This window comes from Chelonoidis abingdonii, chromosome 3, assembly GCF_003597395.2.
Source record: "Chelonoidis abingdonii isolate Lonesome George chromosome 3, CheloAbing_2.0, whole genome shotgun sequence".
Taxonomy (NCBI): domain Eukaryota; kingdom Metazoa; phylum Chordata; order Testudines; family Testudinidae; genus Chelonoidis; species Chelonoidis abingdonii.
The window spans coordinates 54,012,979-54,030,315 of NC_133771.1; the positions used below are offsets into that span (position 1 = coordinate 54,012,979).

General features: G+C 39.5%; 1 protein-coding gene across 1 annotated transcript; it reads right to left on the minus strand.

Moving 5' to 3' along the window:
- Nucleotides 1-9,563: 9,563 nt before the first annotated feature.
- On the minus strand, nt 9,564-12,190 carry LOC116815283 (protein eyes shut homolog). The gene is made up of 2 exons (XM_032763504.2): nt 11,437-12,190; nt 9,564-9,709 (listed from the first exon to the last, which is right to left on the minus strand). Exons 1-2 carry the CDS (start codon nt 12,188-12,190, stop codon nt 9,564-9,566), a joined length of 900 nt encoding a protein of 299 aa, XP_032619395.2.
- Nucleotides 12,191-17,337: the final 5,147 nt, after the last annotated feature.

A 17,337-nucleotide genomic window follows, 5' to 3' on the forward strand; every position in this document is an offset into this window, starting at 1 on the left:
ATAAATTTGAAGTTTATAACTGCAGATCCTGTTGTAGAAGGTTATCATTCATTTTCAACCAGAGAGGAATCTTTTTCAGTAAATCCAAAATTATTGGTTCTTAACAGCTCTCAGTGTACTTTCTAGAAATGTGCTTGTAAAATACAGGGCAACTTCTTCTCCTTTTTTTTTTAATCCCTCTCAGAGCTCACTAAAAAATCCTTGCAAATCAGATACTTAATTTAAAATGTTAACATTTCAGTAATATACATTCATAACTAATAAATAAAGCCATCTATAATCTTAATAGAACACTTTAAGCAATTAAATATTACTGTGTATCTGTTAGAGAGCAACACTAAACTGAAATAAAAAGTTTTAAAGACCTACTCTGCAACAAGATGGGGTTGGATGGTTGCACCACTTCAACATCTATGGATTTATTACAGATTTATAATATCCTATTGCATGAAAATAAGTTTGATCACGGGAAACTAGAGGTTTTATTAATTATTATTATTATTGTGAGGGAGGGGTGAATCTTGTTCCAGCATGTATATATTAAGTATAAGAAACTAATAAAAATGTGACATGAACCTTAATGGTAAACTAGAATGTATATGGAGCTTTGGTTACAGTTGCCTGGGTTAACCTACTCTTTTCTTATTTAAAAAAAATGAAATTTAACATCTATGTTTGTTATCTTGACTCCGATTTCCTAAATGTTGTACAGTCTACCTTGATGAGGGCCAAAATAATGAGATCAGAATCTAATTTGGAGAGACTATGGGTAAATAGGCCACAACTGTATTGAGAATGTAACAAAGTAAGACATAATAGCAACATGTTCCAACTTTGTTTGAAGTTGGAGGAAAAAAGTTACAGCAGCTCTATGCAATGATTAACTTCTCCAGCATTTTGGTATTCAGATAAAGATTGAGTGCCTGGACTATATAAGGCCTCTGATACCAATATCCAGGGCGACCTGCATAATCTCAAAACCTACACTGTCCTGTTGTGTTGAACAAGCAATTATGACAGATAATGTCCAAACTCTCAATGTAGGCTACTGTCACAAATCCAACCCTAAATGGAATGAAAACGTGTTAATGATCCACTTGGGGGAAAAGGCATCCCTTTACTTTCCACCTCTCTTAAAACACTTCCCCCCACACACACATCATCAGCCGCTAGCATAACCTTTGCTGCCATGATGTACCACTGGATTTTGAATTGACCTGCATTTATGGTCTTATAGACCGTGATTCAGCAAAACACATACATACATACATACACACACACAGCAACTCATAGCCAGCTTCAGGAGATTGCTTCCTCTCTCCTCCAGTAGGTAGAAATGTGACTTTTAGCAATTCCTTTCTATCTTTTAAAGGCACAGCTCCATTGTGTCCATGGGTGTTTGTCCCTCTGGGGGAAAAAATGTTATATCTGTCTGCATCCATTAATCTTCATTGGAGGGGAGGGAGTGGAAAAAGAGCAAGGTAACATTTTCATATTGGTGGACAACTCAGAGGTATTCAAGCTCTTGGACGCTTACCTGAATGAAAAACTATCACTTGACCTTTTGAATTTCACCCATTATTAGTTTCATTTCAAGTATATCTTACTATATTGCAAACTTTAATCAGTAGCTTAAGTGTGGATATATTTTTTGCTAAATAAAGCCTGAGATAATACTAGAAGGATCCTGCCTGAGAGTACAGTAAAAACTAAAATGTGCATAAAACACATTCAGGGTCAGATTTTGAAAATATATATATATGCAAAATGTTGGGTACACTTGTATGCTAAGGCCTGATCCAACAAAGCATATAAACTCATGCTTAAATTTAAGTCTGTGAGCAGTCCCATTCACTTTAATGAGACTATTCACATGCTTAAAGTTAATCATATGCTAACTTCACTAAGAATGATTTGAAGGACACTCTTTATGGGTTAGCATTCTTTCCAGCAGTTTGTTGTGCCCATTTCATTCATCTTATACTTTTTAATATGAAAAATAAAAAAAAAATATAAAGACTTTTCGATAGAAATTAGTTATATTTTTAAATAGTGTTTAGTTATTCCTAGGCAGTCAGCACATGATTTTAGAATCACCAAGGGTGACAAAGAATGGAGAAATCATAGTCACATTTATAAAGAGCATTACAGCAATCAGTGAAACATCTGCCAGTGAATGATATCTATTTCAACCCCTGCAGGAGGGAAATGATGTAGCTAAGAATCACATGAAAGCAAAATGCTGCATATATAACAATTTTAGAACATCTGTACAGAAAAGTCTAAAGGCTAGCCTTATTTAAAAATACCTGCATAAATCTAGAGTTATATACTCATTTCCAGTTTCACTAATTATAAAATATATCAGTTTACAAATTCTATACACAGTGTATAAAGTACATTTTCAGATCTGAGTTCAACTATTTAAAAAACATTTATGTTCTCTGTTACACATGCCAATTGGATTTCTTTCATTTACTTAAAATTCAGCCCTTCAAATGGAGATATATTTGAGATAATAATAGAACACAGACCCTTTTATCTTCAGGTTTCCTGGTCATACCTATCCCAGGTTGGCAAGCAACTGAAAAATAATAGCCTTCCAAGAATAATCAAATGGTAATGTAAAAACAGCTGGTCGTCCTATTCCAGAAATTATGCAATGTTCCACATCTGGGCTGGTAAAATTAATAATTGTGAATGTTTCCAGATACAGTTAGCCTTTTCAATCAAAGTATTCATTGAACAATATATGTGGACAAATTTTCATCTCTGGAATGAATGATCATTTTGACTATTTGTTCTTCAGTATGCAAAGACAATCATTTCCCTTTCATATATTTCAAGTTAGTATTTTGAATAAGCCAATCTTGTAATGAAGGAAATAAAGGAAAGCAGTGAGCTTCAGCTGGCTTGACCAGCTCTATGTAGCCCAACTCACTGTTGTCAATCTGTATCTAAAAAGTGTCCTGTAAGGTTTCCATGCAGGTCTGTCCTTAGTTTAAGAACACTAAAGGAAAAGTATGTTCTATTGGTTAGAGCTCAGGATTGGAAGTCAGGAGATCTGGATCATTTACCAACAGCTGAATGAGCATTTAACCTGGGGCAAAACATACAAATACCCCTTCCTGTCTCAGCGGGTGGGGAGGGAGGGTGATGAGATTGCAAGACTAAAATATCAGGATACACGGGGGCAGTCACAGGCGCACAGCCCTGACCAGAGCCATGAGGAAGGAGGGCGCACAGTCCTAGGAAGATGTGAGGGGGGTGTACGACTCCTGCTTCAGCCCCTGAGAGGGGTTCATGGCCCCAGGTCCAGTCCCTGGCAGAAGCCACGGGGCAGGGGTGCATGATCCCAGTTCCAACCCTGGCTGTGCTGCTGGATCAGCCCAGCTGACAGTCACCTCAGTTCCCAGCAGAGCCGGTAAGTGCAACCAGGGGAGGGGGCAGGGTGTGGGGGAGTAAGTGTCTGGGAAGTCTGTGATGGGGTGCTGGACAGTGAGGGGGTGGAGGGCGCTGGGCAGTGGGAAGGTTTGTGTTTTGGGTGCTAGGCAATGGGGGCGTCTTTTGGGAGACACTGGGAAGTGGGAGAGATCTGTGTGTGTTGGGGCACTGGGCAGTAGGGGTCTGTGTGGGATACTGTGTAGTTGTGGCGGTGGGGCTGTGGGAAAGGGCACTAGGTAGTGCAGGATGGGGAGATCTATGTGTATTGGGGGAATTAAGGAGTGGGGGATTCTGTGTGGGGCGCTAAGCAGCTGTGGTGGGTCTCTGGGTGACGGGGCACTGAGCAGGGGTGATGGTGTGCAGGGTAACGTGCATTTTTGGTGGAAGGCTTGCGGGGTGGGGATGCTGGGCATAGTGGGTCCAGAGGACACTGGGCATAGTGGGTCGGGGGGCACTGGATGGGGGAGCTGTGTGACACAGCATTGGCCTGCCCTCAACAGGAAGGGGCAAGGTGGCAGCACAGGGCCAGGCGGACCAGTGTGCATCTGACCATGCCATGCATGCTCCATTGCCCTTGGCTGGACCTCCACCTGCCACTCGCTTCCTTAACTGAGGGCTGGAGCAGGGGGAGGAGGTGAGGGAGTGGGATCCTAGTGGTGCTTACATGGGTCCTAGGATCAGGGGCGGCCAGGGGGGATTTCCATGTGCTGCGCCTGCCACTAGCACCAGCTCTGCAGCTCCAATTGGCTGGAACCAAGGTTTTCAGGTGTGGGCAGAGCCTTCTGGCTGCCCCTGACCCTAGGAGCTAGAGGGACTTGCCTAGCGCAGGAGTGGGGTCCTGATGGCCCTTACCTGGGGCGGCTCCGGGGAAGCGGCTGGCAGGTCCCTCTGGCTCCTAGGGTCAAGGGTGGCCAGGGGGCTCTGCGCGCTTCCTGTACTCGCAGGCCCTGCTCCCACAGCTCCCATTGGTTACAATGGAGCTGGCGTTGGTGGCGGTCGCAGCTCACGGAGACCTCCCTGGCCGCCCCTGTGCCTAGGGGCTGAAGGATCCTGCTGACCACTTTTCAGTAGCTTCCTGGAGCCAACTAAGGAGCCTCCCAGCTAGGCTGACCAATCCACTCTATCCCCATGCCAAAATATTGGGACAAATGGTGTCCCGACCATACATCGGTCAGGACATGGAATGAACAACTAAACATTGAGACAGTCCCAATTTTATCTGGATGTCTGGTCACCGTAAAGGGGGGGTCAGACTGCCAAGGGTGATGGCTAACTCCTCAAAGGCCAAGGACAAATGGAAAGCTCATTCCTACACATGCTGGAGTTGAGCCCCTCCTTGTGCTTCAAAGTGTATATAGGAGTTGCATTAATTTAGATGGAATAAATGGGCCCAAAAATGTCAAAGGTGTTAACATGACCCTTTCACTGTCCAACATTAAAAAGTGTTTGTGGTTTCATATACTGAGACCTCAATCTACTTGTTACCAACGTAAACACCTAATTAAACATTTAAATCTTTTATTAAAACATACCAAAAAGAAGAGGGAAGACTAAAGCATTTGAAATGTACAGTACTAACATCCCTTCTTTTCTTTATTGTTAGCTGGAGAAAGATTTTAGAAGGAAAGCTTCCCTCCCCATTCCCCCACACCCCATGAGCCTTATACATTGTAATCACTGTCCTTTTTAGGGAAAGAGATGAAATTAGTTTAAATGGACTGAAGCAGTTACTGCTGCTATTGAAGTCTAATCCCATTTCCTAGAAGACAAAGCAAGACAAGCATATAAATGGGGAGAGGAAAGAATAGCAAAGATAGAAAAGGAACCTTCTGACTCTGGTGTTGATTCACTTGCAACTTCACTGCTGGAAAAACAAAGGCATAGCACAAGCTCCTATATACCACCTGAGACCTTCCAAATTTGTACCAGCACCAAGCTATTTCAGGCACTGCTTTCAGCTGCCTCTTTCTGGTAACAGGGTCATGTCTCTGTTGCAAATTATACAATCTTGACTGGCTGAGCCAGACTCTTCCTAGGCAGAGGGCTAAAGGAAAAAGATAGGAAAGAGGAAATAAGATGGGAAAGGAAAAGGACATTTTATGAGTGCACATGTGCATGCGCGAGAAAATTTCACATCCCAGGTAATGTTCAAGATTTAGTTGAAACTGGCTGTGTCATCTGGGTCACTCTCTCTGGCCTGAGCAGGACATCTCACAAAGTCTCAGTGTTGTCACATTGGTTCCTGGGGTCCCAGGAAATGGTGGGGGTTCAGCTATGAGGTGAAGCTTGCTCCTTCCCCTTCTTTAACTTAAGTCAGCATTATTCCCAGAAAAATCTCTTTGAGGGCCCCAAAAGGGAGTGATAGCCTGTTCCCTCACTGTTTTATTCACCAGTTAGGCCTAATTTCCAAAACGTCAATTTTGGCCTATTAATTTACGGTTCCACACATCTCGTTTGCCAAACATGATTTTAATATGGTCCTTGAATTATATCAGTAGGTCTTTTTGTTTGGACTAATTTGGTCTGTCTCCCTTGGGCATCTTTTCCCATCACCATTTATTGTTATAGGTTATTGTGACATTTTATAACCTTTTTCACAATTGAGCTCATCGTGATGGTAAATTTGTAGGCTCAGTTATCACAATAGATTATACCAGGGAGGGACTCTGCCTCCTCTTGGCGAGGCAGGGGGTGGAAGTAGGGGAATCTAATTACCTTTCACCACTGCCCCCAATTTTAAGCTTTCCCAGAAGTCCAGGAGCCATCTTGCTACCCTGCATTCCCTCCCTCTACTTGAGGTATACTGAGCTGTGTTTCCAGGATGTCATGGGGCTGACTGATTGCTTGGTTTAGGATCAGGAAAGATTTTTTTCCATTTAGCCAAATTGACAGGGATACAGAGTTTTCCATCTTCCATGCAGCATTGTGAAGGCCCAGCTTAGGTTAAAAAGTGTAAGAATAGAACATTATTGATAAGAGATAATCTAGGAATGTTTGTTACAAGTTATGGATGATTTTTAGTATAGCTAAAGAGTGAAAGGTTCAGGTCCCAGAAATAAGTGAGATCCAGGATATAGCTAGTAGAGATTCTGCCTATAAAGACAAGGAATGACCTAAAGTCTCCACAGACTGTTTCCCCTTTGTACCCTCTATCCCCCCATCCCTCATGTCGGGGAAGATGAGGGGATTCACAAGTGTGCCCAGCCCTGTGGGGTTGGCTGAAGAGAGTCTACCAAGCATTATTAGTTATAAGACATCAGGTGTAACTCTACACTAGACCTAATTAAATGTCTGGTATGTGACTTTGGTGGTGTATAGCACCATTTCTTAAGTTACATTAAGTCAAAGTTATGGCTTATGTCTACCGAGGTTTTCCTGGTGAACTCTGTCACTTACTTGCCTCATTTGTAAAATGGAAATAGAAATATCTACCTAACAGAAGGCTCATGAGTCTTAATTAAGGTTTGTAAAGCACTTTGAAGTTCTTTGATGAAAGCACTATACAGTCTAAGTCCAAAATATTTGATTACCGATAAAGTAATTTTTGGTGAATTTAGCTTTGTTTCCCCCTTTAGAAAAATCAGCTTATTAAAAGCACTCATTTGACAAACTGAAAGTTGGCTACAATAACAATCTAGAAGGGAAAAAGAATCATCCCTGTACAGGAATATTTCAGAAAGATTTTACATTGAAAAATCTGAGTTATAACAAAGTTTTTGATGTCTGAAAATAGCAGTTGCTACTGGTGAGTAGATGAGAGTGACGCTGGCCCAACCATGTGCAATAATCGGTTAGGATGAAGACGGGTTCTGTGTACATTACTCTGTATTCTAAGTGCCATATAGGTGGCAGAATGTTGCTGAATTATCAATGAATAGCAAAGAATATAATAAAAATAACCTAGTTCATTCTGCTCTTTGAAAAGCTATTAGCAAACTAGTTTATTTTATCTTATTTAAATAACTTAAAATGAACAGTGGTCCCAATTTCAGTTCCAATGTTTCTAGAGGCCTTTATTAATTTTCTAGTCTATTTAAATCAAAATAAGAGTTTGAGGGGTAAGAGACAAATTATTTCTCCAAAGTATTCAAAGTAGATTGAAAGGTATGATACACTTTTATTTCCGGTTGCTTTATTTGGCTACAACAGTGCCAATATTGACAATATTCATGCTTTGAAGAACTTCAGGGAAGCACAGGAAAAAAAACATCTGTTGAATTCAGCCCTTTTTGGCATTCCTCTGGCTGGAGTTTCATCAGCTAAACTGTTCACTTTGTCACACCTCAAGTATATATCCCAATAGGTCCTCACAAGTAATACACTCAAGATCTGTACAGCAACCATGAATGCTTTTGTACAGCCACCTATTTCAGAGTTTAGTTTAGAGCTGTCATTCTTAATCCTCCTTTTATAATGGGACAATTTTTGGATTTTGAGCTAATTATTTTATCCATTTCTTGTTTAGTAACTTTTCCCAACTTCTCTAACAGTTTGCAGAATTCAGTTTGCTAAAGGGTTACTACCTGACATATTGGATTCCTATGTCAGCACAACATATAATTTATTCCTCCAAGATCTTGATTTAAATTAGGTCATGCCACTGTTACTGGAACTTGTCCTGTTCTGATACCTTAATAACAAGAAAATTAGTTCAGGTTAGCCAACTCTGATACATAACATGCTGGGTAGCTCGGTGATCCTGAATCCAAAGCTATTTTGTTCAGTAATGACTGTCTAGAAAACAACAAGAAACAGATCTTTCTTATATTGTTCCAGTAGTAATTATGTGTTAGATAGTACTAGAGACATACACTTTATCACTACTGAAAGCAATAGATTAATCAATGCCAATTTTCTATTAATAAAGACAGAACTGATTATATGATGCAGGAAGATCATTACAACTCTTAGGTACTTTTTAAAGTAAAGGTTACTGAACACATATGTTAAATTGCTGTGCCAAAATAAGAAATATAAGAAAAGTAAAATCTATTGAACCAGATGCTCAGCTTTTGTTATTTGGTGTAACTCCATTGATTTATCTTAGCTGAAGACTTGGCCCCAAATGTTTCCAATTTTTTATGACAAATAATCATTGTTGGCATCAGATAGCTCCCACAAAGTTGTAATACAAGATATTGAAAAATTGTGTTAAAAGAAAACCTATAGGGAAATATTTTCTGTTAGTTAGAGCAGATTACAGGGATCCATGATTCCCAGTTTCTATTCCTGACTCTGAACCACACATGAAGGGTATGATGTTTCATAGTCTTGTAGTAGGTAGGTAGTCTGGATATAGCATCTGGTTCATATGTGGTGGGCAGATAAATTGTTTACTTGGGAATACAGTGTGCGTGTGTGGCTCCCCGTGGGCCAGATGGAGTAAGGGGTGGAGGGCTGACCTTGGCATTGAGAGGAGGAGGAGATTGATGATGATGATGATGATGCCTTTTATTCAGTTATCTCAAAATATTTTATACAATCTTTGAAAGAGAAGTTTGTAAATTTTAAAAGCAGGAAATTCACAGCTAAGTTTCCAACACCAACCTTCCCGGTATAACTTCCCATACTCCTCCTCTAGGTCAGCCCCCCCACCCCTTACTCCATCTGGCCCACAGGGAGCCACACGTGCACACTGTCTCCTCAAATAAACAGAAATTTTCAATATCTTTTATTACTACTTTGTGGGAGCTATCTGATGCCAACACTCTCATATGCAGTTAAAATACACTGAACCTGGTAAAATAGAAGTCATGGACAGTCTAAACTCAGGCTGAAATATCCATGACCAGATTTTGATTACTTACAGGTTCTGAACTTTGGGGCCATGAGCAGGTGCTTGGTAGTTGGCAACACCCTGCTATTTGCATATTACCAAAATGGGAGGGAAAACCCATATATAGGAAGGGGATACCAGTATGAAAAGGATTGAGAGCCACTGCCCTTACATTTGTTGATTTTCACTTTTTGCCGTAAGTAGTCTCATTGTGAGTTCACAGGAGAAATATGTCTTTCAGTTATGATTAAAATTAACTTAGTTTTCCTCACAGATCTCAGCTTGGAAACTGCACATTAACAACTCAGTCTGTTTCATGTAAATTTCTTCTTTACAATTACTGTTACAGCATAGAAAATAAAATGAATTTCTTACCTGTAAACTCTTTGTCACATTCACAAAGAAAAGTATTTGGAGTAACATTGCTGCAGTTGCCATTCAGACAGGCATGAGGCTGGCACTGTCCAATTATTTCTGAACAGTTTTTACCTAGTGAAATCATAGTACAATAGTAAGGTAGCTTTTTGTGAAGAGTCAATTATATACTGAATTTTTAACACACACACACTCTTTGTGAATAAAATATTAAGCTTGCAAAATTTCAGCCCAAATAGTTTGTCTCACAAAAAGTTATAAGCAACTGAAAACAGTTTTAATGGGAAGTGTTGGGCAACTTTATATGCATTGCTACCAGACTCAAAAATATTAAGATACAGACATATGACTGATTCAGAGCTATTGTCGAAGCTTTAATTTAGTATATATTACTTGTTTCTTGGTTATTGGAGCATAGATAGCTTGTATTGGCTTCCTAGAAACTGCAAATCCTAGAAACTGCTTGAAGGTGGAATCAGTTTTTGCATGAATTTTGCTTAACATGCAACTCACTGCAAATTACTGCAACAGTCATAAATTGCTTGTGCTTTACAGCATATGGGTCTAAATACCATATCATTATGCTTGTCACTTGAATTGTTGCTATGATATTATTCACACTTGAGCAAATATTCTGTTTTGTTAACATTATGGGAAACATTTTTCCTTCACTTACACCTGTGTGAGCACATCTGCAATATCTGCTGTTATAATCTTTGTGCTCCTCCTTGCCATACAGTTTATTTAATATTAGAACTTTACTGGCAATATGAAATGATGGCAATAGCTGAATCCTGTCCATTACTGCCTAGCAGAATGGTTAACAGTATGTTTCAATAATGCTTGAACGAATTAGCAGCTTTACATTTCAACAGAATTCAAATCAGTACCTTCCACAAAGAAACAGGTATAGTGTGTTTTCTGTTTTCACACCATTTTTACTACATTTTAGAAAATATATATTAATCTTTTCATAACTTTGCCTCTGTTCATAATTGGACAAATTCTCCTATTTGTGAATGCATTTGCTGATAGAATTATTGCATGGAGATAACTTAATACAATTATAACATTGATCAATGGCAAAACCTACTCAAATATTTAATTTCTTATTCTATGATCACATATCTATCACTCATTTGGGTCAGCTGTTTTGTAGGCACAGCCTTGTGTTTGGGGTAGTGAAGAACCATAACATTAAAGGGGGGATCAAGAGACCTTCTGGAATTCCCAGATTTGCAGACATAGAACACAGTCAGTCAATAATACCTTTTTATGGAGGGCACCTTACTTCTCTCTATACAACCAGTAATTTCTATTGGCTGCTATGCAGGAATAGAACCACAGCTTTGCCTCATTCCTGCCCTTTCTTTTCCATGTTGGGGTGCAGTAAAACCCCCAGAAAGTATAAACAGAGCAAACTTTTTTAATTTCTGGGGGCCTGATTCCAAATCTGCTTAAGTCAATACCAGGTTGCAGAATTATTTCAATGGGCTTTGGATCATGCCCTCAGTACAGGGAATGCAATACTTCCTGACACTTAGATAGGCTATGTAAAGAGTGGGAAAGAGCTCATTTCACCTTTCCCCACAAATGTTCATCTGGGTAAGTACTGCAAAGTCTAGTCCTAAATTATTGCACAAATTTACCATAAGAAAACATTAACTAAGTATACTGTAATCGTGTCAATAGGTCATCAGAAGCACACTGACACAGAGAGATTTATTTACTGCATTTACTTTTTTATATTTGTTTCAAGCTTTTTTTTTTCAAGTTTACAGAAGAACATTATATTCCTCTACAAATATTGTTTATCTATTTAGGGGGGGAAAGAATATTACCTGCAAATTGTGAGGGACAGGCACATTCATAGGAATTCCCAATAGTTCCTTCCCTTGTGTCAATACAGGAGGCATTGTTCTGGCAGGGTTTACTGGAGCACGCATCAAACTCCTGGCAGAATCTTCCAGAATACTGTTGAGAACAGTGGCAGTTATATGCCTCTTCCCATACATGGCTTAAGCATCTGCCATGTCTGGAGCAAAATGGTGCATTTGAAGACTGTTGGCAAAACTGCTGCTTCACTGTTACGTTGAGCCGAAGGCCCAGGTTGCATAACGGTGGTCCTTTGGTCTGAACTTCTGCAAAATAATGAGTTCCAACTTCAAGCCACCGAGGGTCAACTTGATGCATCCCTCTTAACCTGCAACCAAAAATCAACTGATCTTGAAGAAAGTCTTTTGGGGGGCACCTAATAAATTCTTCCATGGAAACATTCCCCAAATTCATCCCATGTGACTGAAAAGATGCCTCTGAAGATATGAACAGACTATCCCCCAGCTGAAGCTGCAAGGGACACATTTGAGGGACATTCAAAGCCTGCTGTTCTAGGATGTTCCTTTCAATATTGGTATTTATATTCCAACAATCTGTGTAGAAGTTCGAGCAGATGTTGTTCATCAGAGTCCATTTCATGATGTGGTGCTTTGGTTGTGTGCGCCATTCCACACTCATTTGCCTCTCACATATTATCTGTCCATTTGCAGTGTAGGTTTGAAGACATACCATTATAAGAATGATTGATTTTATAGTCATTGTTTAGGCCAGTGAATTTGAATTCTATCACAATTGCATAGGTACTGAGGATAGTTTTAGAATAAGTGTCTCTTAGTCACTGGGAACTGTCTGCATTTAATCGTTTGTTGTAAAAATAGCCTTTAGGAATACAAAATAGAGAAAGAATATAATCTGTTTTAGAAAAATTACAGCAAAGTATCACTGCAACCAGAAAGCATTTGATACATTCAATACTAGTGATAAATATATCCACAATGGGACAGAGTCTGATCTTTGTTACAGCCATGTGAAGCTGGAATAAATCCTCTCAAGCAATCATAATTACACCATCAAAACCATAGTCTGACTCTGTCCCTTTCTCTATTACAGTTGAAGATATGGGACCTGTTTATGTATATATCCCCTAAAACCTTGCAGTGTAAGGCAGAAAAAATGGTAGGGAAAATCTTTGTTATCCCCACTTTAAGTTGAGGGACTGAGGCACAGAGAGATTAAACAATTTGACCAAGGTAATGCACAAATTCTGTGTCAAAACTAGGATCACCCAAGTGCCAGTCTGCACTTTAACCATAAAACAGTTCTTTAGTGATAAATAATACAAAAATTTAGGATAAATTTCCTGGATTTCAAAGATTAATATTCTGAAGTTTTGTAAGTCTTGATTACAGCCTCAGTTCAGCAGTGCACTTGAGGAAGTACTTCATTCTTAGTATGTCTTTCCCTTTTCAGCAAGGCCATTAAGCAGGTCCCAAACTTTCAGCAAGTACATAAGTCTCATTGAAGTAAAAGGATCTTAAATACATGCTTAAGTGTTTTGCTGAACTGAGGCCTCAACCACCAGATCCACATAGCCCCAAAGCAGGATTTAAATGATGCAGTGGGCCTTGTTCCAGCCCTTCACAACCAGATCCACTTCATCCTGAGAGAATGAGAGTTGTTACAGAACAGAAAAAAAAGGTTATGGGGTTTATTCTTGTTGGAGTTCTACTGAAAGCTATGGAAACATAGAAAAATGATGTGTAGCACCTTTAAAAATTGCCAGCAGCTTTTAGTACATGTTAGCAGTTTAATTTGTATTTTAAAAAGTAAAATCTTTTTCCTCTGGTGCTATAATTCTTTTATTTCCCCAGTAATTTTCTTTTTGACTCTGAAATACTTGCTGTTCAGTGGAAATTTATGGTAAACCAGAGGCCATGTTTTACACTAAAAAGTGATTTAATAAAAGGAACAATAGCATTTCCATTTTGGTATTTGTGTTAATTGTTTTTTTTTAATTTTTACTTCATGTAGAATGACAAACAGATCCGTACACTTCTGTTAGAATATTTCTCAATGTATAAAGTATTCCATCTAAAACACCATGTTAAAGGAATAATAAAGTTGCAAAGTCAAGCACTCAAAATTTAGGATATGTCAGAAGTAAGATTCTCATGCCATCATAATTTAGCCGCCTCATGCATTGTTTTACAATAGAATCTTTAATTATACGATCACTTTCCCCCCACACGCACACAGGATTCTTGCCTCAGTACACAAGATGGACCTATTCTGGGCATGAATCAGGGTTGTGTAATGAAGGAAACTTGTCTGTAGGACTCCTTCCTCAGAAGTTTATGTGTATTCAAGTATACACCTAATCTTCAGGATTCCTTGTCTAAATCTTAGTCTCCAGCATACCCCATCTTCCTCCTCAGGCTCTTTATCCCAGGCTGACTCCCAGACTCCTCGTCCATTCAGTCTCAATCTTCCAGCCACCAGGCTCTTTATCTGATGTTGGCATCTCTGTCCCAAACCCAGCTTCCCTCATTGGCTCCCAGACTCAGTCTCTTTGCCCAACCAATCTTAGTCTCCCCACATCTAGCTCCCAGTCTCACCTCCCACCGCCTTGCCAGCTCACAGACTCACTCTCCCGCCTCATATCCCTCTACAGTCCCTGTACATCCTTCTACATCCCTCGTATCCCTCTACAGTCCCACCTCCAGGTCTGCTCTTTTCTCCTCTGCATTCAAGACAGATTGTCTCTTCCACTCTGACTGGAAACTAGCAGAGGGAGCACAAGAGGTTTTTTTTTTTTTTTTAACAACTCTCATTTCTAATGACCAGTGCCACAGTGGCCAGCAGCAGCAATGGTAAAGAAAGTCTGTCCAGTCCCTGGATCCTTAGGTTGGAACATGCTAAATACAGACAATCTTCAGAAAATGTAAATGCCAAACTCCAGGAAGTCTGTCCTGAGCATGTGTGAACTGTGATTTTCCAAATGTTCATGATTTGACTAGATTATTTTGTTTTTCCCCCTACAGAATGGCAAATGGTACATCCCTGATATTAGGGTAATTCTCCTGCCAAATTTGAAGCCCTTGTTTCAAAACATAAAGGTACTAGAGTTTCTCATTGACATGGTTTTAAGATTTTTCTCCTGTGGGGGGAAACAAGCAGCATATTTTCCCCTCATCTCTTTCTTGGAAATTTCTGAAATTTTATTTCTGAATTTTTCAAATAAATAATTCAGTCTGGTAGACATTTAGCATAGAAAAGTTCAGCTTGAACAGTTAAAGTTTGGGAATGTTATAAACTGAAAAAACTTGGCCTTATAATTGGAATTTTCATGGCAACATTAGCTACAGGAGATGCTACCAACTATATCTATAATATTTCCCCTAGACTAATTTATTTCAAAATGGAATTACAATGTATTAAGTTTTCTCTTCTGAAAGAAAAAAACTCTGCCACTATTTGCAACAGTGCCATTCTCAAGGCCACATAAAAGATGAGGGTTCCTGCAGCTGGGTCTGTGACCTACTTAAGCAAAAATTTTTGTTACTGTGAGGTTAAGATAATCCAAAACTTGGAGGATAGGAGGTACAGGTGGAGCTCTAAACCAAAGTATGAGATCTCAGTGAAAACCAATGGGAATCTGAGATACTGAGACATCAAATCGTGATTACCAAATCTGTAACTAGAATAGGCATGTGGATTATAAGTACTTTGAACAGTACCAGAAAACTACATGAGAAATGAAAAAAACAAAATCTAAACATACGTGGTATCAGTGAGACAAGATGGGCAGGAATGGGAAGTGGTGCCACTCAGAAAGAGGAACACACCAAAAGGGTGTACAAGTTATACTGAAAAACATCACAGTGAAGACCTTGATGGCTTGGCAGCCAATAAATGACAACAGCCAGGCTGAAAACAAGATCTGTCAAGTGTACAAGAATCCAAGTGTATGTATCAACAAATGGAGCAGGTGACAGTGAAAAGGATATTAAACAAGCAGGTGCAGCAAGTATTAGATGATTTGCGTAACTTTGACATCAAGCTGATGATAGGAAATTTTAGTGCACCAATTGGAAACAACTGTACTGCCTGGAAAGGACATATGGGCACAGCAGCAGAAGGCATCCGAACCAATAATGGTGAATAGCTCTAGATTCTGTGGCACAAACATCCTAAAAATATGACACAGTCTCTTTCAGTATAAGAGGATACACATTGTCACATGGAGATCACCAGACAATGTGACTGTCAAACTTATAGACCATGCTGGCATATATAAAAGATGGACATCCTCTTTGAAGGATATCAGAGTCAGCAGAGGAGCAGATCTTGGCTCAGATCATTATCTTTTAATGGCCATGTCACAACGTAAACTCAAAAAGAAGGACACAAAGTGTTATAGAAATACAGAAGTTCAAGGACACAGAAACAGATCAGATTCTAGACTATACCTCACAACTGTTCCAATATTTATATGAGCTGATGACAGTCTGGGAGACCAGAGAGTCAAAAGGGAGTGGGGCATGAAAGAGGGTAGAAGATACATAGATTACATCTGGAACATGGACAGGGACTAATGAGCAGAAAGCTCTGAAGGCAAAAAAGGAACAGTGCAAGACAGGTAGAAATTTTAGAGAAAAATAGTAAAGAAAAATGCAGGCAAAAGATAAATGCCTGGGTAGTGGAGAAGGATACAGAAGAAGCAGCACAGAGGAGAGATTTCAAGAAACTCTACAGAATAGTGAAAGACGTCTCAGGAAGAACAAGACCACCATAGGTGATGCCCATCAGGTACTCTCATATGCAGATGTTGAAAACTCTTGAAGAACAAGCTAGATGATGGCAAGAACATGGCCATTCCATATCAAACTGCCACAAGCTCATGATTATGCACAGATTCAAGAAAAATGTCAATGATGAGTTAGAAATAGTAGAGGGACCAATAATACCTTATGAAATTAAAGAAGCCATCAACGGCTTTACACAGGTGAAAGCTCCTGAGGGTCACAGAATTCAAGCTGAGATACTAAGGTGGGAAGCAAAATTCTAATTGAACAGCTAATAAAACTAAAAATATGAGTGGAAGAACAGGTGCCATAAAGGGTGATCTTATTGGCTACTGTTATGTTGAATGGAATGAAGAGGCAATGGATGAAATATTATGAGAAGAACAGACTGGGTTCCATACAGATAGCTCATGTGAACAGATACTCACTCTTTAACAGATCATCAAAAAAGCTACTGCTTGGCAAAATTCAATCTTAATTAACTTTATTGACTTTAAGATGTTTGATAATATCCACAGACAAGTATTGTGGAATATTGCTAGAAGCTATGGGATAGCAGAGAAGCTGATTAACGTGCACAATTTATATGATGGAAGTAGATGCACAATAAGATCAGAGACAGGCCTGAGTGAGCAGTTAGATATTGCGACTGGAGAAGAAGTGTGTGCTTGCCACTCCTGTGCATTGCCATCTCTGGGTGATGAAGTGGGTAACAAAAGGCACTGTGAACCATGTAAAAGGTGTTAGTGAAGACAAGTTGCACAACCCTGACTTTGCCAACAACACTGCTTTACTAAACACGGCATCAAATGGAATGATCATGAAAAGAGAACAGGAAACAGCAAAACAACTGGATTGAAAGTAAAAACAGAGAAAACCAATATTATGAAAAGTAGGAAACTGGACAACAGTTTCAAAGGTCTATGTGGATGGCAAAAATATCAAGAAGAGTTCTGCTATTTAGAAAGAGTGATGTCATTTGAAGTTGGCTCAAATAAAGATACTCAGATACACGTTCAAAAGCGAACACTCCTTTTGGAGGGATGAACATCATCTGAGCAAACAGAGATCTCCACACCAAATTATAGGTTACATTATACC